This window comes from Bactrocera latifrons, unplaced genomic scaffold (assembly GCF_001853355.1).
Source record: "Bactrocera latifrons isolate USDA-ARS-PBARC rearing strain unplaced genomic scaffold, ASM185335v1 scaffold_134, whole genome shotgun sequence".
In the NCBI taxonomy this organism is placed as follows: Eukaryota; Metazoa; Arthropoda; class Insecta; order Diptera; family Tephritidae; genus Bactrocera; species Bactrocera latifrons.
In genome coordinates this window covers 105360-132682 of record NW_017534786.1, presented here as the reverse complement: position 1 = coordinate 132682, position 27323 = coordinate 105360, and the positions used below count along the sequence as shown (strand labels likewise).

The window sequence follows — 27323 nt, the reverse complement described above, 5'->3', positions numbered from 1 at the left end:
AAAAAATTAAAAATATTTAAAAAAATAAAATTTTTTCTGTGAAATGTGAAGTTTGTGTATAGGAATTACGTCAACGTATATATATTTATTATAGACCTTTAAATCTGCTATAGGTTGGCTGAGTTTCACCTCTCATTTGTTATTTGCGCCTTCAGGGCATCGAACAAATATGTTTAGCAACATAGATGTTTTTATGCCGACTGTATTATCTTTGCCTTATAATAAATGAAACCACTGTGGGGGATAGCAATATTCGTCTTGGTACTACGAGGAGCTGACTATAGAGTGTATTTCTGCTATGGAGTCTAGTAGTAGATTAGCTCCTTGAGTTGCTCACCAGCAATGGGATTCGAAGACAGGGTCATAATGGCGCGAGGCAAATTTGAGAACACTTTGCGACATACATAGTTCAAAGGGGCTTAGGTATAGCAAAAGGATGGTGCAATACGGTAGGGTTGAATATAATAAGATCTCTTCCGGGCTTGATACCCCTAGACTCAACCTTACGGTGGAGTAGGCTTGAGAATTTAACACTGACCAAAGCCACCATGGAATCATGATATGCAAACGCCTAGCTGGCAGATTTTGGCGCTGCAAGCCCGGTATCATAAGATGGCTGCATACCATGATCGTATGTTCAATTGTCACTTACGGAACGGCCTTCGGTAGGCCTTCAGCAATCTACACTTGCCCCACCGCAGCACTGCAAGTCATGCTGCAGCTCACACCGTTGCATCGTTGAATTAATTTTACAAAGAATTTTAGAGTTACTCTCGACAGTAAGGCGGAGTGGAATGACTCCATACTCGACATCACGCTGAGGGGCAACACCGAAAGGCATTGGAGCATGCATTGCAAAACCGCATACCAAACTATACATACGAATGATACCTTTTCCGAGCATTTTTCAAGCAGAAGTGGGTGTGGTTTAAGACCCGGTGTTGACCCAAACCAAATAAAATCAATAAAGTTCAGTATTTCTCCGATCTTCGTCTCTTGTAGGGATTCAAATTACGTGACGAAAGATTTCTTTCAAGAAAAATTGGATTCTTCGATTGTATAGTTATAAGAACGCTGTATTTTGAGAATTTTATCCCAGGAGGGGTAACGAACTGAATGACATCAAAATCCAGACAAGCGCATACATGCCTCTAATTTCTGAAAAACTAGTTTAATTATCAAAACTTTCCTAGGCAATAGCAAGCAAATATAAGAATGAAAGTAACTGAAATTTTCTAAATACCGAAAGTGGATTTGTCCTAACCTACCTAAATTTATGAACTATAGTGAAAATTTTCAAAAGTTTTCCATGTACGTATTGAGCATAAATGAACCGAAAATCTATACCAGTTCATTCGAAAATCCGAGCAAAACCAAGTAAGCAAACAAATAATAACAAAAAAAATATCCCATTAATTCCCATGCCAGTTAAAAGGCAACGAGCATAAATGCTCGCAGCGATCTTCGAAGTGTAATAAAGAAGTCTACGCTGCTTAAGGCGATTGGTGGACTTTTTGAATGAAAGAAACCAACAGAGGCAAGTCTGGGAACGGCAAGCAATTAAAATTAATTATGCTTGTGTAGTGAAGTTGGGTTGGACGTGATTATTATTTTGTAGAGTCGTGAAGATCACAATGCTCATTGATGGGCATGGGTGTTGACAAGCGACTAATTTACTTTTTAATAGCCAAGTGTAATTAAGAAGTAATTAAAATGACGTTATCGCCGGAAGTAAGTGCGTACTTAATTTGTAAGTGTGCTACTCATAGGATCTATGGAGTTCGATATGACTAGAATGCATATTAAAGCGTATATGAGTGTTGGATATTCTGAGACACTTTTGTTGAAGTGGTTTGATTCGCATATTTGAAAATGTAAATGGTTTGAAGGATAAACCCCGATGTTTTTTTTAAGAACTCAATATTTAAGGGGTCAAGCTGGTCTAGAGCTTAACTTTGACAATTTGTGCTGAGAGTATGGAAAAGGGAATTGAGGGAATTCTCCAGGCTTTATTTAATATGAATAGACTGCATAAAAATGTTTATACTATCTGGTCAAATTGGAACCGGACTGACAAAAACAATATTAAAATTAATATTAAAAAAAAATATAAGTATTTTAATACAAATATCGATTATTGTCTACAAAAAGTGCTGAGCCAATACAAGCATGTCACTTTAATCCAAAATCCTTTTTGGAGGAAAGTAAGGTTGCTGATGAATGATCAAATTCAAAGTGAAAACGATGCTCATTATTATTTTTTTTTTTTGACATCAAAGACATCGTCCGACATGAATTTGTTCCTCTTAGAGAAACAGTCAACGCCAAGTTTTACGTGGGAGTCCTCAAAAGATTCAAACGAAGGATCAATCGGGTTCGACAAGACATCGCAGCCGATTGGAAGTTGCGCTACGACAACGCCCCGGCTCACACCGCCTTTCAGATACCGAACCAAGGCCGACATCCCAACGCTTCCGCAGCCACCCTATATAGGCCGGATGTGCCCTCCTGCCCTTGGTTCCTTGCCTGAAAAGGCCGATGAAAGCCAAGCATTTTGAGACGATAGAGGGGATCCAAACGGCATGCACGTTGGCCCTCAAGGTTATTCCGGAGAATGTAATTCCTCAGCTACGTTGTAATACATTTCTTTTGTGATTTCTATTCGAACTAGTTTTCTCCAAAGATGGTTTGAGTCTGATGTTCACAAGCCTTATATGGAAAACATTAACGAATGGCTGAGTCGATTCATACGAGGTGTTCATATTATTATCTCTCTTTCGAATACTGTTTCTTTAACTTTATCGATGTTATCATCATTAACAGAGGTGGAAGGACAAATCGCATAAGACAAGTTTTCGATAACTGAATCCTTTGTGTCATGCCAAAAATTGTATTCGTGATAAATTATAATTTCCATAATCCTTCTGTAAATTTTCAACGATTCCATTGGAAACACAAATTTCAAAGTTATTTGTTGAATTTGCCTTCCGTGGTAACAATCGCCAGACAAACCTTCCGCGTAGTAAAAAAAAGCTGCAAAACGCACACCAGTTGATATTAATATGTAGACAAGGTTGTACCAATATCGAAATAATTGTTTTATTGATTCGTTTTGCACAGTTTATATGAACCAGTCCGGATCAAAATTGACATTTCGATACAAAATAGCGATCCCAGTCGATTCTTTGGAATGAACTTTCTAAAGGGAATTCGACGGGCGACAGTGATTCTAAGAACTCGTTCTATTAAAACAAAATACTGGCTCATTAAACAGGGAAACTTTTAAAATATTACGGAGAGTAGAACTTCAATTTTTTAAACTGTGGACTTAGTTCAATATTAGATTCAAACTGTTGCTTCGAAAACAATTTCGAACTTGTTTGAGACAGTTTTCAATATTGATGCATTTCTTTGGTACATGCTACCCACTGACCAAATGGACCACAAGTTATAAACCTTCCTTTCACCATCCTTCTATATACAAATGAATACACTTTGAATTAAGTGAAACGTAAGATTTCCACACCAAATAAACCAGCTCAAGTTATTAAATTCAAGGTCCAATATTTAAAGTAACTTGTAGCAGACATTCGAGGCGATATTAGAAGCACTAATTGTATATTCTTCGACCACAGTTCAAAAATTTATAAGTTCGGCACTATGTACATCACAGCTTCACAATTTGATTTCACGCCAAATACTTATATAAACAAATACGCGTTAGATTAAGTTAAAAAAAACACACACACACACACAAATTTTTATTACACATGTAATCAGAATGCCCGGTAAGTAATCAGCTACCCGAACCGGCACATTCAATATTCCATTAATTATCACTTAACCACTCCGACATCAACACCTGTAGGCGGCACAAATGCAACCAGCGCGCTCGCACCACAATATAACAGATGCACAATATCTGCTCAACGTAAACGGCAACGACACAATCATCGGACACTAACTTCCAGCAAACAATTTGTTAGCTCTTTATGATTATTACCTTTCTCACACCTTATTACTAAGTGAGCCAGCTCACTGCTCCACTTGCCTGATGCTTGACTGCTGTGCAATGCGGACAGACGATTGACGATGTTGACGATGCGACCAAGACGACTAAGCCGGCAACGACGACACCAGCGACAACGGCAACCAGTGGATCTGCACTTTCAACAATACAAGTGGCAGGAGAGTCACTGCAACAACAGCAATGTATTAACGAATAAAAGAAGAAAACAAAAGTTAAAGTTACAACAGCAAAACAACAAAAAGGCTCAACGAGCAAATTGAGGCAACGCTTAAATCGACAAACACCTCAATAAACAGCAAGGCGTCGAACAGCGGGCACTTCGAACCGAAACGACAAACATAAAAAAAAAACATATAGAAACATATAGAAACAAAAAATGCAGCAAAAAAGTGTTTCATACGCATCTGGTATATGGTATATGTGTGTATATACATATGAGTAAGTGAGAAATTTATAAAGTATAAAGAGGCGATCGGACGTCTGGGTAGTGCTGAACAGGCAGCTGGACAACTGAAAGGATCCAATATACTAAAGACATATGTACGTATATAGGTGTGTTCATATTTGGCAAGGTTTAATGCAATATTATATCGCTATGGCTACATTTATGGGAACTACTAAGTAGCAGCAGAAAGGTTGTGCAACTGTGCTAATAATCTCGGTCTCAGGCAAAAGCAGTAACGAAAGTGACACGCTGTGTTGGCAAAGAAGACAATGTTTCGGTAGAAAAGATCAACTCAAGCTTTGTTAATTTCACTTTGGAACTAATCAGTACGTATGTAGGTGTTCGGTTGTTGAGCCAAAGGTGTTCCGATGAAAGATTTGCTGGCTTTGGTAAACCGGTATTTTTGAATTGTTGAAGTGCTCTGAGCTTTTGAACTCAGAATACTGTTTCAAAAAAATTGATATTTGTGCAAAATTTGTAAAGGAATAAATATGTTCTCGAGATGTGTACACCAAAAATTTTCCCTCGGCATAAGAATACCCGACTTTCCTTTTTGCGAAGCACAATGTTTGAGACATTCAGTTCGAAAAAATTATTATATTTGTAACAAGTTTAATTGGACGGTTCGGCTGGAAATTAATAGTATTGGGGTGACCCAAGCCAACCCGTGCAGTCACTATAACCGGAACCATGATGGTGGTTTTCTCATGGTATGGAACGGATCGATTCGCAATTGTATAATTCTTCTTGAATAAGTTCGCTTTCCATTTTCAGAAAGGTCTCATGGCGAGAACTGGATATTACAACAGGGTAATGAGACTATATTGTTTGTAGGTATTTGATGCATTCATTTCAGGAATCGAAAACCTCCCCTTTTTGGTAGTGGCTGCAGTTCGAACTTGAATCTAATTAAGAGAGGATCTTCTAGGGCATCCTGTCTGCAAAAGTTTACGAAGAGAAATGAGGAATCAGTAAGAAACAGAACATGTCTAAGTTCATTAAGCAGTTAGGAGTTTTCCCTAAGGGGTTGACTGGATCAAGGTCTAAACTAGGGTAAGTATATTTAAAAATTTCCGGTTTATTTTAGAGTGTACTAGTTGGGATCTTATTGCTAGTAAAGCCATACAATGAGTTATATTTATCACTCTTCGATTCCTATGGGGACCTATTCATTACTGTCGTTGCTAGCTTACAACCAGTTATCTAATCCAAGATAACCTTCAATTGATTCTTGATATCTATTGATGTCGGAAATCCATTTAAATTCTAAGAATTCGAGAAAACTACTTCTTTTGGCCCCCTTTTTAGAAAAATCTTCATGATTCCCCCAATTCAAAAGGTTCTCCTTTGTACGAACTGAATAAAATGTCTCGCAAACTAAAATCTAACATTTATTATTTAACATTCTTCCTGAGAAAACTCCATCCTAAGGAGGATAAATTATGTATTAAATCTAAGTTAACCTGAAAACTATTACATTAGCTGAAAGCTGCAGCGCTGTCAACTACAACTATCTCGCTTGCGACTTAGTAACAAAAAGACTTAAACTGTCGGACTCTAAATTATACAGAAATAAGTTCATATACCTTATACACATAACCAGAAAGTATGTACATGACATGCTACTGCCAAAAAACAAAAAAATTGGCATCCGTATCTGACTTTAGATTCTTCAATCAAGCTTTTAGTCACTAAATTTGAACATCGGGGGATATGATCGTTAGCGACACCTTAAAAATCCCTCAAACTCCGCAATCAACATGTATATTGTTGCTGTAGTGGGTATAAATCTGCTGGTATAAAGATTTATATACAATGTATGAAATTGCATACGACAATCAACGAAAATTCAAGCATTGGTAGCAAGAATTGTGCCGCATCGACTATCGATCTCATCAGGTGAACCAAGTGTTGAAGAAGAGGTAACACGATAAGTGCACGGTTTGACAAGCCATTAACAAAAACAAAAAATAACAAAAGAAATAATACTTGAAATCATCAGCAACAACGTAAACAGAGAGGACGGAATGAACATGATTTATAAGAACGTATCACCAACAACAGCAACAATCACTATTATTATTGCTACGAAGGCGCGAATGACGGCCACGACACAATAAGTGGAAACACCAAATGAGACCGATACACAGTGGTCGGATTGGCATAAATATTTGTTTAAATATTTAAAATAGTTGTAATTAACGATCTTCACTGTATAAGTTGCCCAAATCCTACTTTAAAATTAATATACATATTTTTAAGTTATGATATTTTACTTTACTTTTTAATTTGAGCACATCTTCTTTGTTGGCGTAGACACCGCCTAGGCGGTTATAGCTGAGTTTACAACAGCTGCGGGTTCTAAACTCTGCTAACAACCCTGGGGTGGGATGCTTCGCCTGCTCACTTTAACTCGCCTTCGAACGGATGTTTTTTGGCTACTCAGAATATGATTGGTCTAAGACCGGAAGTCGTGAGCTGTTTGAGACATATGTGAAATAACCGTTTATGGGAACTCCCACGTGAATGGCGCTCAGAGACTTTCCACACTTGCGTGATCTGCCCCACATGACTTTGAGGACTTTGAGAAACAATCACAAAGATTTTACATATTTATCAAACTTCAAAGAGGTCATCTGAAAGATCACATAATTTTAAATGTTTTTAAGACGTCTAATCTGAGACACTCTGACGCAGAATAATCCAAATCAAGCAGGGTATATAAGATCTCTACGATTCATGGCAAAAGTGTTGACGAAAGTGAACTCCGATGCGATCAAATTGTTTCATAAATACTTAGTGCGCGGTAAAGAAATTCTGTTTAGAGATTTCCAAACTGGAGAGCACAGAAAATTGTTGGAAATGTCAGTCTATAGATCAACATTTTCGGTAAAATGGGCCTGATCGACTGGCCAACAATGATTTTATGTTTTTTTAGATGACAAGACTGTCCTCATACGGAAGATCCAAGAGCTAACGGTAAATAAAAGCAACTAAGTATAATCATCGGGAACTCGAAAGAGAAGTGAGTAGTCTTTATTGAAAGGGAAGGCTACTAAATACTGGAAAGCGGGCTGACAGAAATAGGCAAAATTTTTACTAAATAGAAAGCCAAAACTTCTTCATTGTATTTTTATGCGCTTAACTACTATAAATCATTGTCGCTGTAGGGCTCAGACAATTTGTGGATCCATCTTCTCTAGTACACATTACTCACGCGGACGGCTCCGAAGACCTTCCGGAGAACAGTATCAAACATTTTTTCAACTCGGCTTGTCATCACCATATTTCTATATTTAAGCTTACACCGACAGTCAGCAATCAGGTGAATCCCATAAGTGGGGGTTAAAGATCGAGGAATCGACTATGCTATATAGATTTATAACGCATATTCATCCAATTCTGAACACAGTAATTTGTGGCAACAAACCGGCTAAAACTGCTTATCAAAACAGCGCAACAATATCAACATAAGAGGCCGGCAAAAAGAGCAATAAACAGCAGTAACATCACTAACGCTCTTGCTGGTGCTACTACAAGGTATAAATATAACCGACATACATATTTACGTGCATACAAACATATATATTATGTACACGTGGGTATGCATCTGAATGCAGAGTCAACATAACTCCTTAATTTAAAAGTTGAAGAGTGTGGCGAGGTGAGCACGTATTTAACTACTTAAAAAATTAACGCGCCACTGACTTTTGCCGTCTTTGCTGTTCATTTCATTGTTTTTTATCTTGTTATTGCTTCTGCTTTTTATATCCATACATACATACATACATATATATATGCCACTATATACTTTGTATATCAACTCATATATTTTTTTTTATGTTTTTCTACGTGTTTTAGTGGGTAGCTTCTGTAGATTGCTATCACCGTATAGTATAGTAACTTCCTTCGAATTTCCGCACCAACCGTGTCTGCACACCTGCAGCCGCTAAAAGTAGCCAACCGGTAACTTACGGACGAGCAATGCTCATTCCTTTCCCCTATAGTAAAATAGATTGTCTCGAGAGCCAAGTGAACGAAATTTGTTGTATTTAATTCACTAGTCCATTCTTTTCTTGAGAGGGCGATCGATAAGTATTTCGTAAGCAATCGCTAATGTGACGTCAATAAATTGCTGGTACTGACGAAAGAATGAAATTTTTACTTAATGAGATTATTCCTCAAATACCAAACAGACTTCTTAGTACATCAGACGCAAATTTTTTCTTCAGACTTGTTGAGTAGCGTAATAATGATTCTCAACAAGAGTTTTCCTCAATTTGCTTCATATTTTAGATCACTTGATATTTTCCGCCTTTATCTTGGGCATAATCTTGAATGAATAAGTGTTTACCCTTCTCCGGATGCTGAACATGGAATTAATAAGTGGTAGTTATGAACTCAGAGCTGCCTTTATGCCGCGATGTCTGAATTTGGTATCCCCCCTAAACTAATACGGCTGTGTAAGGGGACGTCGGGAAGTACCTCTCCGAGCCGTTCGTTACCAAACGAGGTTTCAGACAAGTCCACTCTATATCGTGCGACTTCTTCAATCTGCTGCTCGAGAAAATAATTCGAGCTGAAGAACTTAATCTAGCAGGTATAATATTTTAAAAGAGTGTACATCTGCTGGCGTATGCCAATGATATTGATATCATCGGTCTCAACACCCGCGTCATTATTTCTGCTTTCTCCAGACTGGATAAGGAAGCAAAATCAAAAACAATACTCTATAAGTCACACATTATTCCCGTCCTGCTGTATTGTGTAGAGGCTTGGACGTTGACAACAACTGATCAGTCGACGTTGCGAGTTTTCGAGAGAAAAGTTCTGCGAATGATTTATGGTCCTTTGCKCGTTGGCCACGACGAATATCGCATTCGATGGAACGATGAGCTGTACGAGATATATGACGACATTGACATTATTCAACGAATTAAAAGACAGTGGCTACGCTGGCTAGGTCATCTTGGACGAAAACACTCCAGCTCTGAAAGTATTCGACGTAGTACCCGCCGGGGGAAGCAGAGGAAGACCTCCACTGCGTTGGAGGGACCAGGTGGAGAAGGACCTGGATTCGCTTTCAATCTCCAATTGGCACCACATAGCGAAAGGAAGAAACGCTGGCGCTTCAAACTCGGCTATAATCGCGTAAGCGGCTTCTACGTCAGTAAAGAGGAAGAAGTTATGAACTCAACCTACTCAGTGACAAACGATGGTAATAAATCAATAAATAGCATGCATCTTAAGTGACAAGTTTTTTTTATGTTAAATAAGATGTATTCGCTTGCATTTACTGTTACGTTGCTTTCACCCATTTTCCATCACTTTGCATACATTGTAGGACTAGTCTCATTTTAGGCATAACTAACAACTGCAATGCATGGCTTCAATGTATCGATATGTACTACATGAAAGAAATGAGGCACAAATAAATTACGGAAAATGCGATCAGCGTCAAAAAGCCGGTTAACTGGAGGCAGTGAGACGCCCAACAAGCCAAATGACCGTTGCCAACAGCTAACAGCGGCATATCCATCCTGCACAGCTAGCCGAACAAGCGATAAGCGAAAACCGTTTAGCTTAGCCAGTTAGTCTGTGGGATTTATAAGTGTGTTGCTTTTGTCTTTTCCTTATTATTTTTATAGTGTTTTGTTTTTTGTTGTTTTTTTTTCTTCTGGTTCTAAAGATATTACAGGTATTCTCGTTCAATGTCCAACTGTTTGTCGGTCGTCTCAACTGTTCATTTGCTTGACTATCTACGAGCGTTTGTCTATATGTTACACCTCATTTTTTCACTTTTTTCTTTGCTCTTGAAAGTGTTCACATGCTGCACCAAAAGCAACAACATTATAAAGCAAAAGAAAAACAAATCACACCCTTGCACACATGCATACACACAGGCGTTTAGGCGTACAAGTACATCAGCGCTGTTGAAGAAGGTGTCGACTGATGCTGTTGCTGTTGTGTACAAATGAGCAGAATGTGACAAAAGCATTTCAAGGGCCAAGGAATGAGTTAATAAAACATCTATTTGAGCGTGGGAATGGTCACTTCCTCTTTATTGAATGTCCGTATGTGTGCGTATTGCAAGTACATACATACATATGTGTGTTTAATTGTTTTTATTCTATGAGAATGCAATATTACATGGACATTCTGATGAAGACATCAATTCGTAGTATTAATTCTTTTTTTGTATCAAAGTTCATAAGGGTGTAGGTGTGTAGGTAAAATAGGAGAGAAGAGTGGAGTTTAATAAAGATGTCCTCAAATCAATATGGAGAAGGGACATAATTAAACCATTTAGTTACCATACATCTAAATTTCAGCAGAATATCAGCTGATCGTTGCAAATTTGAAGGATAAAAGTAGTCCTTCCATTTGCTAACTGTAGGGTTAAGGCAGCGGCCCAAAAATTTGCCTTGCGGCACCCGGAAATTTATTAATTAAGAAGAATTCAAGTTAGGAAGCATATAGCGGATAATGATTTCCACTTTTACTACTTAAAAATATCTATATAGACTCCTACGAAACTGTTTTTTTCTTATTTCTTAACCTTTTGTAAGCTTCTGTTATCAAATAAAGCTAACCACATATGTAGTGTCCAGTAAAAGAGAGAGAGAGAGGAGATCGGGGACAATTCCTACCGGGGACTTAGTTTGCAGAGGACCCGGTACCGTTACTCTGATACAGAGATGTACCATAGATAGTTACATGGATTTACGAGTTCTAAGAAATCGAAGACCTCTAGAGCATTGGCCTATATATTTCAAGTTGATCAGAGTAATAGTTTCGAAGATACAGCCTTGAGCTTGTGCGTTCAAGGGTAGCTATGTTAAGTGCGCCGTCTTTAAACCCGATTTTCTCGAAACTGTGTTTTCGAAGTCGGTTATCAAAGTTTCTCGAGAACTACTCAACCGATCTTTATGAAATTTTACACAAGTCTTTGAGATCCAATTCTTAAAGACTTGGGTGAAGAATTTTTTTTCGATTACAACTATTTGAAAAAAAATGTCGCGAAAGTTTCACTGTCTGGCAAAAATGCAATTTTCAGTTTTTTTCTTCGTCCACGTTCTAAGTTAATTTTTTAACTAAAGCACGATTTTTTTCACTTTAGATGATCCTGTAAGGAATTATTCTGCCAACGTGGGTCCACCAGAAAAGGCATGGTGACGAGTTTAAAATATGTTTTTCAAAAATTTCAGATATTCTTTGTTAATAGTGTATGTTTTTAACAAACAAAAATTCTAACAAAATATTTAATTTTTTATATGAGAAAAAAACTGTTGAAAAAGGCTGTTTTTTTATCTAAAGAAACCCATGTAACCCCTTACAGTGAGATGTGCGTAAGCTTGCAGAATAGCAATTCTTTAATCAGTGTGCAGATAAATTGGAAAGAAGTTAAACAATGTTGAGACAAAGTTCTCAATAGGAAATTTTAATTTTTGGAATCATCACTCATAGATAGATTTTGCAGTTTTATAATATTTATACCAAAGATCGAAGTGATCCAAATAAAATCTAAACATTTTCAAAGCCTACGGTTCTCTTGAATTTCAATTATTAAATTTGTATTTATATTATTTTGGAAAAAATACGATCCTACTGAAAGCTAACCCCATTTTTTATTAACTCGTTGTCGAGTCCCGAAAATCTGCTATTTGCTGAATGACTAATGATTTTTAATAATATATTATAAATACTAATAGCATGACACCAGAAATGCCTACATCTCTTTCGTAAAAGCTTTGACGCAAATTCCCCGAATGAAATGCAAAAAACAGCTGTTTTAGTGAGCAGCAGCTGCTTCTAATAACATACTTTTTATATTTCTCTGTTTGTTATTTGTTAACACATAACGTAATAAGTTACAACGATGGATTGTTTTCTTCATCAAAATTATTTCTTTAGTAAATATGTACATTCATTAGCTTTATTGATGGAGGACTACATAATTGCAGGCACTCGATGAGTGGAAGGTTCAAATACTTATCTAAATTATAACTAGATATGTGAATACAAATACACCAAGGTATGTGTATATGTAAGTTTTTTTACAGCGTGTTGGGCTGTTTTTCTAAAAATAGCCAAATCGGGTAATAACAACACCTAGATATCAAAATTGTGTAAAATTTTAAAAATTGAGATAACAAGGGCGAAAACTATAAAACGATAAGTGATGAGGCCTTTCATACCAAGTAGTACAGAAATTGGAGTAAGCGTATAACTCGCCCTATCTTGGCTGAATACTTGACAAATCTCAATTTAAATTGGCACGTACTAATATCGTGACGCATCATGACCTAAACATCAATAGAGCTACATGGTTTGTCCGGAAAGTAATAGGACTGAGTCGATTTAAAAAAATTTATTGAAGCTATCGTTACAAATCTTTAAAAATTTTCAAAATAGGCGTCGATGCAGCGCTGCCAGCGCGATTTCCAAGCATTGAAAGCATCACGGAAGGCATTCTCCGGAACAGCCTTGTGAGCCGAGGTGCATGCTGCTGGAATCTCCTTTCATCATCATTTTCACACAAGGAAGCAAAAAGCTCCAGGCGGGCCACATCTGGGCTGTTGGGTGATGTTGGAATGCTGGCCTTGCTTAGATAGCTGTTCACAAGAAAAGCGGTGTTTGACGGGGCGTGGTCGTGGTGCAACTTCCAATCGGATGCGATGTCTTTTGGGACCCGATTGATCCTTCGTTTGAGTCTCTTGAGGACTTTCACGTGAAACTTGGCGTTGACGGTTTGTCCTGGAGGAAAAAACTCATGACTTTGATGTCAAAAAAGACAATGAGCATCGTTTTCACTTTGGATTTGTTCGCTCTTCCGGCCTTCATCAGCGACCTCTTCACGGTCCCCCAAAAAGGCCTGGTGCTACCGAAACACCCCACTTCTTGCTAAAGCAACATCTTGGTAAGCCTGCTTGATCATATCAAATGTCTCTGTTGCAGATTTATTGAGTTTCACAAAGGAACTTAATCGCGGCTTGCGCCACTCACAGAAACACGTCGCGCGAAAATGTTTGACCTGACTTTCCAGGTGCTCGGAGACAATTGACCAGCCGCTCGTTCGTTAGCTAGAAACGCCCTCTGTCGAGAGGAAGAAAATCAGTTATATTACTTTCCGAGGAAACCCTGTGTTGGCATATCTAACATGTATAGTATTTCTGATATTTGGCAATTCTCGTTCGCTCGTCTCTTTCTAAGGCCACGCTCGTAATGACTACCGTCTTTCCTGTTAATTCAACGCCGTTATTGTCAGTCAATATCTTATTGAATGCGATCAATTAAAGGATCAACACGATACATTGCGGCAGAATATTGAATTTCTTCAAAGGAGGTGCGGCCCGACGAAATTTTGGGTTCCTGTGCCGATAACTTTGCGAAGAGCAAATGTACGCAGCAGAAGACAAGATAATTTCTTTTTTGAAAAAGATTCAAAATTGCTCGTCAGTTCGAGACTTCTTCGGTATTTCATTTAAACATTTCATCAATATTTTATACTAATTATTTTGGCATTCTTTCGAAGGTGCATATGTGGCCAGATATGAGGACAAATTCAAATTGTCCAATTTGATTCGATTGTTCATTCAAGGAATAATTAACCCAAACCAGAAATAGAACAAATGATTTTGCGCCAGAATAAATTATAAATTTTATCCTTTTTTTTACTTTATTTTTGTAAATTGTTTTATGCAACTTTCTTAAAATTTTATTTATATGTTGTTCAATTTCTTCAATAAAATTGAAATACTATTATTAACATTGTTAATAAATTGTATTTTCCTTTGGTTGAATAATATATGAGAATGTTGCACAAAGAGCAAAGTTATATGGATTTATATATTTATATTTATGGATACCATAATTTCTCTCATTTAACTAGTTCTAAATTCTTCTAAATCTACTATATACATATACTTTTTTGTTGCAAGAAATTCAATTGCTTTCTCCACAATTAAATTCATAGCAGTATTTGTTCGAATTTTCAGAATCATATTTCAGATTCACAAATAAATTGTTAATTATTTTTTAGCGTATCTTTTAATATTGTTTCCTGGAAATTATTTTGAGTTTTAGTATCATAGGTCTATGTATGTATGTATGTGTTGCCAATATATTTGCTTTTTGAACAACTGATTACGCTGTACAATTGGTATTGGACAAAATATTTTTTTCGAGAGATTGAGTTATAATTAAAAAAGTTAGAAGAATATGGTAAAAATGTCTTTTTTATCAATTTCCAAAAAAGCACGAAATTACCATATTAGAATATTCCCTTAAATAGTTTATTATTTTCGAAGATCAAACTTTGACCCCTTTGAGCAAAACTATTTTTAGGCAAGCTTATATGACAGAACTTGACTGAAAATTGATTTACACCATTAAATATACTGTAATTAATAATATTCGTAATAAGCTCGATTTCGTAATTCGAAGGCAAATACGTAATTTTGGAATCTAACTTAAAAAACGGAGAAATTACTTTTTTACTTACGACTAAAACTATAAAAAAAATGGTTTGATCCAAAAAAAAATCAGGACTCATAAAAAGTTAGCTATCATAATTGTCATAAAAACACGCACATGTGCGACAAGGGCATATACATTACAGCGGGTCGATTCACAGGAGGGGGAAAAACGGAAAAAATTTCTTATGCGGGAAATGTTCTACGGATCATTCTGAACAACTTTGCCTAAGAGAATATGGTCTAAAACCAAGTTCGAACCAACCTTTTTTTACGGCGAATTTTTATATGGATTATAAAAATTTGTACTTTAGTTTTTAGATATCCAAATGACAGTTTTTTAGATAATCGGAATGAAAGTTAAAAGGTAGGTGAATTTTTATATTCTATTGATAATTTGTCGGAATCAGTCAGATGGGACAACTATAATACACTTTTCCCATAAAACCGATTGTTCAGAGTTTTTAAACTCCACCTTAAAAATCGGTGGCTCGAAACCGGCTTTACACCCACAGTATCCTAAGACAAAGTTCTTCAGTAAAATCCGTAGAACATTTCGCGCATACGCGATTTTATAGAAAAAAATCAACCCGCTCTAATATAAATTTTGATTGAACTGCTAAACGCGTATACCATACATTCCAAATTAAAAAGAAATATATCAATCAATAAACATATGCAAACATACATATATGCGCCCAGACGCACATAGCGATCTAACGTTTTATTGACTCAGATAACAGATGTGTACGTACATACATACATATGTACGTACTTGTATGTTGTATGCATGTGGCTCTTTTCAGCCGGTTTGTTGCCGCAAAACTGAATCTATAATTTTTTGCATACTTGTTTTTATGCAGTTATTGTCACAAACAGAGCCGCAAATTTATACGAGCTTTTTATGACACTTGACCGTATGTTGATATGTTTGCATCTATATAAATATGTACATACACACAATAAAGCCATTAATGATGTTAGTGGGTGCAAGTGTCGTACACATGCTTATAAACATGTATAAATTATTATACTAACTGCTGTGTCTTCAGTAAAAATTTACACAAAAAGTTCGAGTTGAAATTCCAAACTTATGCTTAAGTTAAGCTGGATAAATAAATAAATATAATGACGCTTTATTTGCCACAAAGTTGTAAACACTGTCCATGCAAAGTTAAATAATTTTATCTGTTGCTGATTTTTGTTTAATTATCGCCAATAACATTGCAATTACTTTAGCATATAAATATTTCAGCGTACACTGCGCACAGGTAAATCCAGAAATGTTTGCTCACACATCCCTTTACAGTATATAGTAAATGTATACGCACACACGGGCAATTATGCATATTTCGATACGTATATATGTATGTGCATACATATATCTTTAAGACCTTCTCAGATTGGCAAGTAAATTGCTAATAATGGCCAACACCATGGCAGCGAAGACACTTTGCACACACTTCATACACCACAACAACAAAGCAAATATAGTAAAACGAGGAAGAAGAGTTATAAAGCCACATCAGGCCATCGAACGACCCAGCAACGCGCTATACCACTTCTTGACACCGCCACACACTCCTGCCGCCACTCGATGCAGCAATGCGACACAACAACGCTACACCTTACTTGCTAATGATGTGCTCCTTAAGCAGAGCCTTTTTTTGTTGCGATTTCGTTTTTGTTGTTTTTGTTTTTTGGCTTTCCAAGTAGAATTTCAACTAAACACCAAGTTCAATTTACCCGCTTCAAGTTTCGTACAGAAAATTTGTTTTGTTTTGCTTTTCTTAGCCGCTTATCGGTCGGTCTGTGATCGGTCGATGCGATCAAGTCACGTTCACACCGTATCGCATTCAAGTTAATACTGACTGTGATGCGCGTGTACGAACTCGGCGACTGTCTGACTGGTGCTGTTGGTGGTTGTTTGTTGCGTCGTTGCGCCGTTGCTTGTTGTGCCGGTTCCTTTATCCAACTCGATTTGTTTGGAGGAAGTTTGCTTCGATGATCTCAGACGATCGATGATGTTCAAGCGGCAATATTACGCTGTAGGCATTGCGCTGGTTTGAAGCGGTGGGAGCGAAAGTGGTAGATGTTGTTGTTGGTTCGAAGATGATACCACAATTGTTGCGGTTTCTATGTATACCCTTCACAACAAAAATGTATATCTTTATGAAAAACTATTACTCTTGAAATCTGAAAGCTCGTATCGTTCCTAAGGGAGACGGAAGCATATATTTTATAGCAGGAGAAAAATTTGGTACGAGAGATGTAAAATGGGAGACGAAATTTTTGTTATTTAAAAAAAAATAAAAATCATTTATAAATTTTTCGTTTACTATATCATCACGTTTACGGAATTATTGAAACAGTTATGGAAGTGTTTTGGAGAGACTACTTTACCAAGAAAACAAATAATTCAGTGTAGGTCGTGAAAGTCGTCATGCTGGTATCAGAGGTAGGAGAAGATCTCAGGATCTCTTATAGACTTGTAAAAAAAAACTGAATCGTTTTCAAAAAATAGAGGTCGAATAAGAGATTCTTGACAAAGAAGCTGAGGACCCTACATTCAACAAAAGCATCAAAGCTGATGATAATACGTGGGTTTATGAAAATTACTGTCCAACCATATGACGAAGGGTGCTCAAAAAATAAGCCAAATCAAAATTCGATGAAGACTCTAAATGAAGGCCAACTGAGCCGTGGTTTATATCAAATTAAGTTAATTTTCAATAAAAGTTGACGTCGTAACTTCGCTATGGCTTTATTCAGCAGAACAGAATATGCACCATTGTTATTAACTATAGACCTGACACGGACTTATTTCTGATCTACATATATAATGACTTGATCCCAGTTCGGTGATCTAAAATCAGCGCTTATGTTCGTAGTTCGGCAGTATACGGCTATAAGCGACAAAAGTAAAATGTAAACTTTACATAAATGGCAATTTCTTTCTCAACGTGGTCTATTTTAACCTTTGAATCCAAGTATTTATGTAGACTGAAAAATAATTTTTTTATAGTCTGCAAAGTAGAACTTGGATGCGTGAACAAAAAAGCCTCACAGGAAATAGTCTAACGGGGTCAAATCGCACGACATATGTAGGCGACCAATTGGGCCATTTTGTGAGATAACACGTTCACCAAACTTGGTTTTAAATAAGCCGATTTTTACACTCGCTGTGTTCTTTGTGGCGATGTTCTGTTGGAACCACATGTTGTCCAAGTCGATATCATCCAATTCGGGTCAAAAATATTCGGATATCATTGAGCGGCATATTTAAAACCCCTCATGGCTGAAGATGATTTTTCGATGAAAATCCGGATCATTTTCAAGTTGTTGCTCAGCCCAATTCACGAACATACAACGATTCTGGCCGCTCGACCAGGCTTCAGTTCTTGCGTCAATTTGATCTTGTAAGGATGTAGGCCAAGATATTTTCGCAAAATTCGCCACAACGATGTCACAGAGACGAGTGAGTGCCGCGCTAGCGGCAGCAATATTCTCGACCCTACGGGAACTACATTGGCTCACTGGGAAGGGGACATTTTGTACTGTGCCTGTGGATTCAAATTATTCCACTAGACGCTCAATTCTTGATCTGGAGAGACGATTATGATGATTTTGATTTCAATAAGCGATTCATTTCTCAAATACAAGAACCGAATCACTGGTAGATACTGTATGTCCCCATTTTTTTTAAATCTCCAAAGAGTACCGTTTCCATACGCGGTCGTTGCTTGAGTAATAAGGAAACATTTGGATACTACAAAAGAGTGAACATAAAGTAACATGAAATAAAACTTTTAAAGTTTTTTTGCAGATTCGAGAGATTTCCACAAAGGATTTCCTGAATAAACTTGTCGGTATGCTCTGTGTTGGGCACTGTACCACTCACTTACCAAGTCTCTAGATACTTCACTAATGCGAAACAGAGAAAATATGGACGATGTGATTCCTCTTGATTGTAATGCTTCCCAAGTTTTGGAAGTTTGATCTTACAGATTGAAGAAACTTATCTTTCCTAAGGCAACTTGATTTTATTACGGATGGACCAATATTGTCCAGTCAGATCTCGCACATTTGCTGTAAGATGAACATTGATAAGAGCAAGCAATTCAGTAGACCTGTTACGTCCCTGTGCTGGTTTTTGACCAATAGTTCCTAAGCTCGCGAGAGGTCCAAAGAGCCATGATCAAAATGAAAGAGAACAGGAAAACATCCACTCGTTCTCAGCCTAAGGGTAGATGGGTTGTACTGCGGATTTGATATTCTTGTGAGTAATTAAGACAATGATAGGTAGGTTTCGGAACAGGCCTTCTGTCAAAAGATCGTATACAGCGATTTAATTGAATATAAACCATTACAGAAATAGTTTCCGGATATACATTCATGTTCAATACGGGTTCGAAAAGGTCATAGTAAAAATTGTTACATCGCAGGTCCTAGTAGATACCAATAAAACTAAGAAAAGAGCGTTCCGCAACGCAGTGCATTTTTATACACTGAACAGAGTAAAGGCAAAAGAACAGCAGGTACGATGAGGAGTGCCGCATCGTAGTGGAGAGAAAGCTACTTCGCAACCTGACAGTCGACCACAACACGTGCGAGCCGGAGTAGATACCGAGAGTTGAAGAGGGTAGCGGACGCATTTGCAGACATAACGAAGATAGAGGCCGAAATGCATGAGTACGAGGAGCTCGGCAAGCTGGCCGATAGGTAAATTGCTCAAAAACACTACCTCATCGCCGATTTCAAAGCTGCTTTTGACAGCACGAAAGGCAGCTCCCTTTATGAAGCTCCGCCAGGATCTGGAACGACCTCGCCGATCCGTTCGATGATACTGATATCATTGGTCGTGCCGTTAATTCTGATTTCTCCAGACTGGATAAGGAAGCGAAGCCTCCACTTCGTTTGAAAGACGAGGTGGAGAAGGACCTAGCTAAACGTGGAATCTCCAATTGGTGTCAAACAGCGAAAAGGAAGAACGACTCGCGCGGTTGTAAACTTGCCTATAAGTACGTAAGCATTGTGTACGCCAAAGTAGAAGAAGAAGAACAGGGTATAATAGGTTCGCCACGAAGTTTGTGTCACTCAGAACGAAACGTCAGAGACCTTATAGTATACTGTAGTATATACATATATATATATAACAAATTAACGAGCTGATGCATAACCCCCCAAGACTTTTTACTATGGTTGTATTCGATGAATGGTACCCTATTGACACCCCTTGGTCGGATAAAAAATACGGGTCCTTTTCGTTTTAGACCAGACTGTCGTGGGAACACTACACCGCAACATTATTCGACGATGTTTTCACCCAATACAACAAAAATTTTAGCAAAGTCATTCCAAACTCCTAGGTTTGGCGACTGATGTGTTCAAACAAGTATATACGTAAAAACAAAGAAGTTAAAAAAAAAATTAAGTTTTTTATAAAAGCACACAGCCTGCAATCATCAAACTGGTTGAATTGTAAGCTTGTGGAGAATCACTAGTATTTGGAATAATCTATTTTTTTATATTATTACAATACTATACAATGAATATAAGTATAAACTTTAAAAATAATAAAAAATAAGTGAAATTGTAATTCTAGAAATATAAAAAGACACTAGAGCTACTTATGAAATGTTGACATACATACATGGTTAGTAAAAAATGTTTAGTGGGTACAGCTATAACAAGTATGATTTGATTTTGATTAATATATTTAGTCCACAGCTATTGGTTCTTCGTTGTTATCGTTTGAACAATATTTGTTATATATAGCGACGAAATCCCTGGCTTCTTTGCCAAGAATCTGAAATTAAGCATAACAAATTATAATTACATAGTGTTTTATATTAACATTTAAAAAATGTACCCCTGCAGTTTGTTGTAAAACATCTTTTGGTGGAAATTCCATAGTAGCGCGATAACCCCAAGAGAACAAATATCTAAAAATATTAAAAAAAAAACATTTAATAATCAGGCAATTTGAAATGACGTATGTGTGTAGTAAACCTTGTTTCCATGTCGGTTTCAGAATCGGACTTTTCCCGCTTCAAATATAATTGCTTTACAAATGTTTCACAAATAAGTTTTCTCAGATTTCCTGTAAAGTATGTGTGCTCCTCGTCGATATCTATCCGTAGGCCTTTGAGAAAATTAAATAGTTGCTCTGTAAATAGAATACGTAAATTAATTCTACTTTGGATGTTGGAAATATTTTTTCTAAATACCTTCATCCACTCGGCAATCTTTCATTAACAGATAAGACAGTATAATAAATAACAATGTTAAATGACGGATCTGTTCCAAATCATACTCTGCTGTGGAGGATGCACTTAACTCCGAATAGCAAATAAACTTTCTAGTTTCAGGTACACGCTGTAAAACTATTCCATAAACCTATAATTGAAACACAAACGCTTTAGGTACATAAATTTATTAAATTAAAATATTAATTACCTTTTTCAAAGTTTGAATTACACTTGGTAGACATCCCTTGAGGAGTGCTTTGTCTTTGCCAAGTATTTCACGCATTTCTTCTTCCTTTATAGGGAGTTTATTTTCAATATTGTTGATTACAAATACCAAAATTGCATTTCGACATTGAGCGAGCTTCTCATCGTCTTCCATTTTTTAAAAAGGCTAATATTGACGAGAATTAATATAGCGCCAATTGAATTTACCAATAGTAATCTTTACCGATGATACATATACAAGGTATCGATATACAAAAGTCTATCGATTAGCACATAAAATGAGTCGAATATTAACTGGACGGAAACTTTATTAAAATAAATTACATTATTCATTTTCTTTTAAGTAATAAAGATAAAATCGGCTTTGGATTAACAAAATACCAAAATTGTAATAAATTAGGAAAGGATATTGAGTACCATCTATTATCGGACACATCACTATCTTACCAATAAGATTATGTTTTAAAGTCCAATTAAAATTTATATTGGCCGACTCCATTATTATTATAGCGTTTAAATTAAAATTTATGTAATTTTCAGCTTGAAATAATGTAACTATCTATAAAAAAAATTTCAGATAACTCACGAAGTGTGAATTTTATCAAACCACTATTTTGTTTACGAATCGTGTAAAGGAAAACGTCAGACAACACCGACGGACATCTAGTGGCGAAAATGTATAATCAAAAGTTAAATATAAAGAGAGTCACCGGTGCTCTCCCAACAGAAGGGAGCAAAAAATTCAACACACATACATTCGTTTTTACCATTCATCCTCGCGTACATAGTGGCAGCGACAGCGACAGAAGCAGAAGTGTAGACAGCGCGAAGTATATGTCGTTCTGAAAAGTGCCCCAAAATGAAGAAATGCTAAAAAGTCAAATTGAATTTATAGTGAAAAATATGCTGAAGTGAATTGGAAAAAATTGAATATACGCGTGTGCAAATTAAAATGTGCTATTGATACAAAAATAAAAGTGATAAGTATTAGAAAATATGTAAATGCAGTATTATACCTACATATGTATATCAAAGTGAATATGTAAATTGTAATCAGAAGGAATTTAGTGATACAAAAATACGAGTAAAATAGCCCAGCAGGCGAGCAGCAGTTTCCGCAAAAGTCAGCAAAGCTCCTGCAGCAAAGTGGATTGGAAACGAAAATGAACATGAATGCCCTGCAAAAAGTCGGTAAGTAAAGCTACACCTCCATTCCACTAATATGTATTTAAGAGTCGAATTTTGAGAAAGGATTGGTGGAAAGCTGTACTAAACTATACATTCTTTAATCATGTTTGTGATACTAAGAATTTGTGCAAAAGAATTTGCCGCAGTGAAGTTCTAAATATTAAGACAATTGACAGTAGCTCTTATACAAAAATAGCATTCGATTTATATCATGCCCTACCATGCCGTACCAGCATTTCCCAAAAATGCGTGCTACAGTTATAGGCAACCACAAACCCGCCGCTATAAACCAGCGCCCTACAGAGAGCATGAATCATCATAAAATATTTTAACTAGTATTACAAATGTGGTTAACATGTCTTAAAAAATGTGTAGCATCAAAATCTGCACGTTTTACGCATATGGAATTTGTTCCCATTGGATCTCTTTTCTCGTGTGTATTTTTATCAACAAGTTTATTTTTAACATTCGGGAGGTGTAAAATGATTGTGTGTGTACACTCTAACGAAATGCTGTGATTGTTGCTCCATTCGCGTGCAGTACAACTTAGCTGCAGACAGTATAGCATTTTGCTTCGAGCATCCGCCCGCATACGCAAGGAGAAGCACATTATTTATTCATACATACACGTACGTTCGTCTTGGCTGCAACTTTGAACGCCATCATCGGCAAACAGGCGCCTCACTCTACCCCAATTCTACTGTGGTATTGCATTCCTTGTCAACAACAACACAAACTCCATATTGTTGTATGTATTCATTTTGGTGTGCAAAGTTGTTTCAACGATGCCATTGCAGTTTTGTATAACCATAGATCACCGAGTAAGTAAGCAGAGGAGTCAGTAGACGCTGTTGCAGCGCACTTCCTCTGAACGCATCGCTGCTCATGCCCCGTGTGACCGTTATGCAGTGTGCTGGAGCATAGCACTAAGTGGAAGTAAAAGTTGCAGTGCTTCGGTTTTACGACGAGTACAGTGTTTAACTTCCACAAGTGCTTTACGCACTTCAAATTGTTAGTACTTGTGTACCGATTTAAAAGGTTAAAACCTATACCATAGTTTTGTAGGTGCCAAGCTACCTATTTTTGGAATTATCTCACCCTTTGCAATGCATGTAATTTGACACAGTACGCTACAATTTCCAAACAAAGTGCTTAGATCGGACCACTATATGCTAAACAGCAATTCAAACTAAAAAAAAATGAACCCTTTTATGCTATGAACGTTCAAATAAACAAATTAATATTTAATAATGTAGTATAAAATCGGCTGGTTACAAAAGTTGAGTGAACGAAGCAAAATATTGTAAGATCATTTAAATATTAAAAATAATTTACCTGCCGGTATAATTATGAAAATGAGAAACGTTTTTGAATTAGTGAATATGAGCATTGTTGTGTGGCTCTCGACTGAGATTAATTGGTTAAAAGCTCAAACTTTTATGTTTATTCTCGTGCTCACTCTCTTCACATATGAACATGTGTACATACAGCGATGCTCTAAACAATAGCAGAGCGCTCTTGAAATCCAAAAAATAGTAATAACTAATTGTACATCTTATGTACATATATACAAATCTTAATACTTTTTAATCGTCAAATTTGACCCGGCCTGACCAAAAAAAAATTTCTCTTGTTTTTAGTACAAGCAATTAATATCGCCTTCAAATTGCTACCAATTTCATTTTTCAATGCATTCATATCAGTATTTAATCCAATTTTGTATACACTTCCTTGGCTGGGATAGTCTTCGTCACCTTCACTGAATTACGGTGGGAGAGCGATGAATCATATCGTGTTTCGCCAAAAACTCAATCAGAATCATGGCAGAATTTACCGGGGCATTATCGTGGTAAAAATCCATACATTTTCCAATCCGGTCATTTACGACAAATTGCATCACGTAGAGGTCTCAAAACGGCCAAGTAGAATTCCTTATCCACCGTTCGACCGTGTGGAGGAAATTCATGTTGAAACAAACCACGGTAATCACAGAAAATTATGAGCGTGTCCACAGGGTTAATAGTTACATTGCCAAGCAGCTCTTTTATGACTTCTATTCGACGTCGGTTTTGCAAAAAGTTCAGGTTTTTTGGTACGAGTCGAGTTAACGTTAACCGAAATATGTGCATCTGGCCTACACAATCATTTTCAAGCACTGTTTCTATACGATATTCGGTGTCATCATCATTAACAGAGGTGGATGGACGACTGGCATGACGCAAGTTTCCACGACTTATCACTTTTAAACAAATAATAAAAATATACACACACAATTGACTTATGGGGATCAATCTTCACACGAATATAAAAAAGGTTTCACTAAAAAATCACAAGAAAAAAAATTATCGACTTTGTTTATGCTCGCAGTTTAAGCAACAGTTCGAGTAAATTTTGATCATCACTTGCTGGAAAGTATGTTTTGAGGGACTGTTCTAAATGCTTATCTACATGAAGAAGTTATACCAGGAAAGACTAAATTCTTTATGTATATCAAACTTTACACCATAGTATCATAGTAAACATTTACAACGTGGTCAAGGAACTAATACGTTTTTATATTCTCAACGTTCTTTATATGGAATAATACTATTTCTCATATTTAAGAAACATTTTATCAAATTGCTTTTTAGAGAAGCCCATTTTTGACGCCCAGATATACCATTATGAGGAAAGGTTATACATATCTGCAATTGAAATTATATATCTCACATATTTTCCGATATTTGTGGTAAAAAGTCAAAGTCAAGAGTTTTTGTTGGATTTTTCTTTGAAAACTTTTGGTCAGAAGGTGGTATACTCTAAAGGTATTTATTATTCGTGCAAAGTTTTATACCGCAATACCAATCGATGTCCAGAAACAAGTTTACCAAGTTGCATTACTATTGGATATTATTATTAGATAAACAGAATAACAACGTTGGCGGTTGCAAAATCAATTTCAATTGTGGCTCTGTAATATTGGCTGTTACACTGCTTTTCTTACGAAAACCACTGTACACACATCTTTGTATGTGTGTGTGATTGAGTCTTATTTGTTTTTATGTTTCTACAATGGGGTTTTGGTGGCTGGCTTGGAGGGAATTTGGCAAAATACGCACATGACTCTCAAATTGAATGACTGTTGGCGCAGATACATACGTAAAATATTTTAATGTGACCAGTTGTAAGAATTCTAACGATACACATATCTGTAATTACAAAATAAATTACTAATAATTTTTTTATGAATAAACATTAAAAAAACACAATATATACAATATAATATTCTAAATAAAAACAATTTTTCAAAAATTTGGACTTATCTCAAAAATTTTATCCTGACACTGAAAGTCTTAAAATTAGGTTATTAATTTCAAGTTTAAATATCGTTTAATTTTTGGTATTATTTCCTCTTCAAAGTTTCTTAGGATTTGGGGAAATAACGTGTTTATTGTGGCTATAGTTTAATTCTTGTCTTTTGTAGTTTTGCTCTTGTTTTCTAAAACTTCGAAATTGATCAGATAAATGATAAAATCATATGATATCAAATACCTTTTAGAGCAATAATATTTATTAAAACCCCAAAAAAAATCATATTTCGAATGTGACCAGCAAGCATTTTTCATAAATTAATTGAAATCTGAAAAATTGAAGCGTTCCTGTGAAAACAGTTTCGTTAAAATGTTTGGAACGTGTTTTAAGGTCATTTGTGTCTAAAGATTATTTAAAAAACACCCATTTTCGATTGATTTTCTCAATTTTCAATTAAAGTACTTTTATGAATTTGTTTTGTAACAGCTTTGCTTACGCATAAAGCTCGCAAGCGAAACTTCAGTTCAACACAATTTTTTTTCAAGCACTGTTAGACCGATCTCCGTTTTTTTTTTATCTTCTGAAAACATCGGAATTTTTAATATGAAAATTATTTAAAATGCTTACGGTTTTGGTTTAGTTGTTATGAGGAAAGGTGTTATATATATTGAATTATTCGATGATCTTAACCTGAAAAAGTAGGATTACTTGCTTATAGTTTATTAACTTGCTTATAGTGTTTCCTCTTTTTCTTGACTTGTGCTAGTAATGTGATTTCCTTACTCTAAACGACCCTATCAGTTGTTAAAGCTAAAGTCAACGTTTTCATTCATTTCCAGTTCCTTCTTTCTACTCGAGTATTAAGTTACTTAATACCATCTTTCTTTTTGTTGACAAGATATATCCAACATTTGCTATGGCCACCTCATATCTATCTATTCAATTGCCATTATCTCCGCACGCCTTTCAAAGTCGTCGACAGTCACTGCAACAAATACGCCTATTGTCTTCTGCCTTAGCTAACAAATGTATGTATGTACATTTGTACCACCCCACCCCATCCCAACGTATGCGCCTGATCAATATACAAATACTCACAAACATATCATAAAAGTATGTATAAAAGTGCCTATCTCTATGTGTGTGTGTGTGCATTTAAATTTATTATTTCGCATTTGATAAGACACGATTTGCTAGCTTTTAGCACGACTAACATTGACGATAGCAAAAGCAAAGAGCATTTAGTAGACGATTGCGTTGTGAGCAGCTAGCTAACTGACTCTAGTACGAGCACAAGTAACTATAAACGCTGCGGGAAAAACTTATTATAGACATAACCGCAAAACGCGATCACTGAAAGATTTCCACGTAAAACAAAAAACCAAAACAGAAATTTGTTTCAATAAATAATACAATAA

At 36.3% G+C, this 27323-nt stretch overlaps 3 protein-coding genes across 5 annotated transcripts in view; 1 reads left to right on the top strand and 2 right to left on the bottom strand.

Annotated features, from left to right (window-relative positions):
- LOC108965121 (protein shifted) overlaps positions 1-16833 on the bottom strand; it is a 23780-nt gene extending 6947 nt beyond the window's left edge. Inside the window, exon 1 of one of the 3 annotated variants that reach the window (XM_018927327.1) lies at positions 16697-16833. The gene's annotated coding sequence lies outside the window, so the exon portion shown is untranslated. The other 2 variants (XM_018927328.1, XM_018927329.1) reach the window with 2 other exon arrangements.
- A 3704-nt stretch (positions 16834-20537) lies between these two features.
- On the bottom strand, positions 20538-21653 carry LOC108965118 (melanoma-associated antigen D4). Its single transcript, XM_018927322.1, has 5 exons — positions 21410-21653; positions 21181-21349; positions 20963-21119; positions 20823-20895; positions 20538-20759 (listed from the first exon to the last, which is right to left on the bottom strand). Exons 1-5 carry the CDS (start codon positions 21578-21580, stop codon positions 20670-20672), a joined length of 660 nt encoding a protein of 219 aa, XP_018782867.1. The 5' UTR covers positions 21581-21653; the 3' UTR covers positions 20538-20669.
- A 572-nt stretch (positions 21654-22225) lies between these two features.
- The window catches only part of LOC108965127 (guanine nucleotide-releasing factor 2), a 56473-nt gene continuing 51375 nt past the window's right edge, over positions 22226-27323 (top strand). The window contains exon 1 of the mRNA XM_018927340.1: positions 22226-22617. Within this exon, the coding sequence (XP_018782885.1) occupies positions 22590-22617 (28 nt within the window). The 5' untranslated portion in view covers positions 22226-22589. The remainder of the gene's footprint in view (positions 22618-27323) is intronic.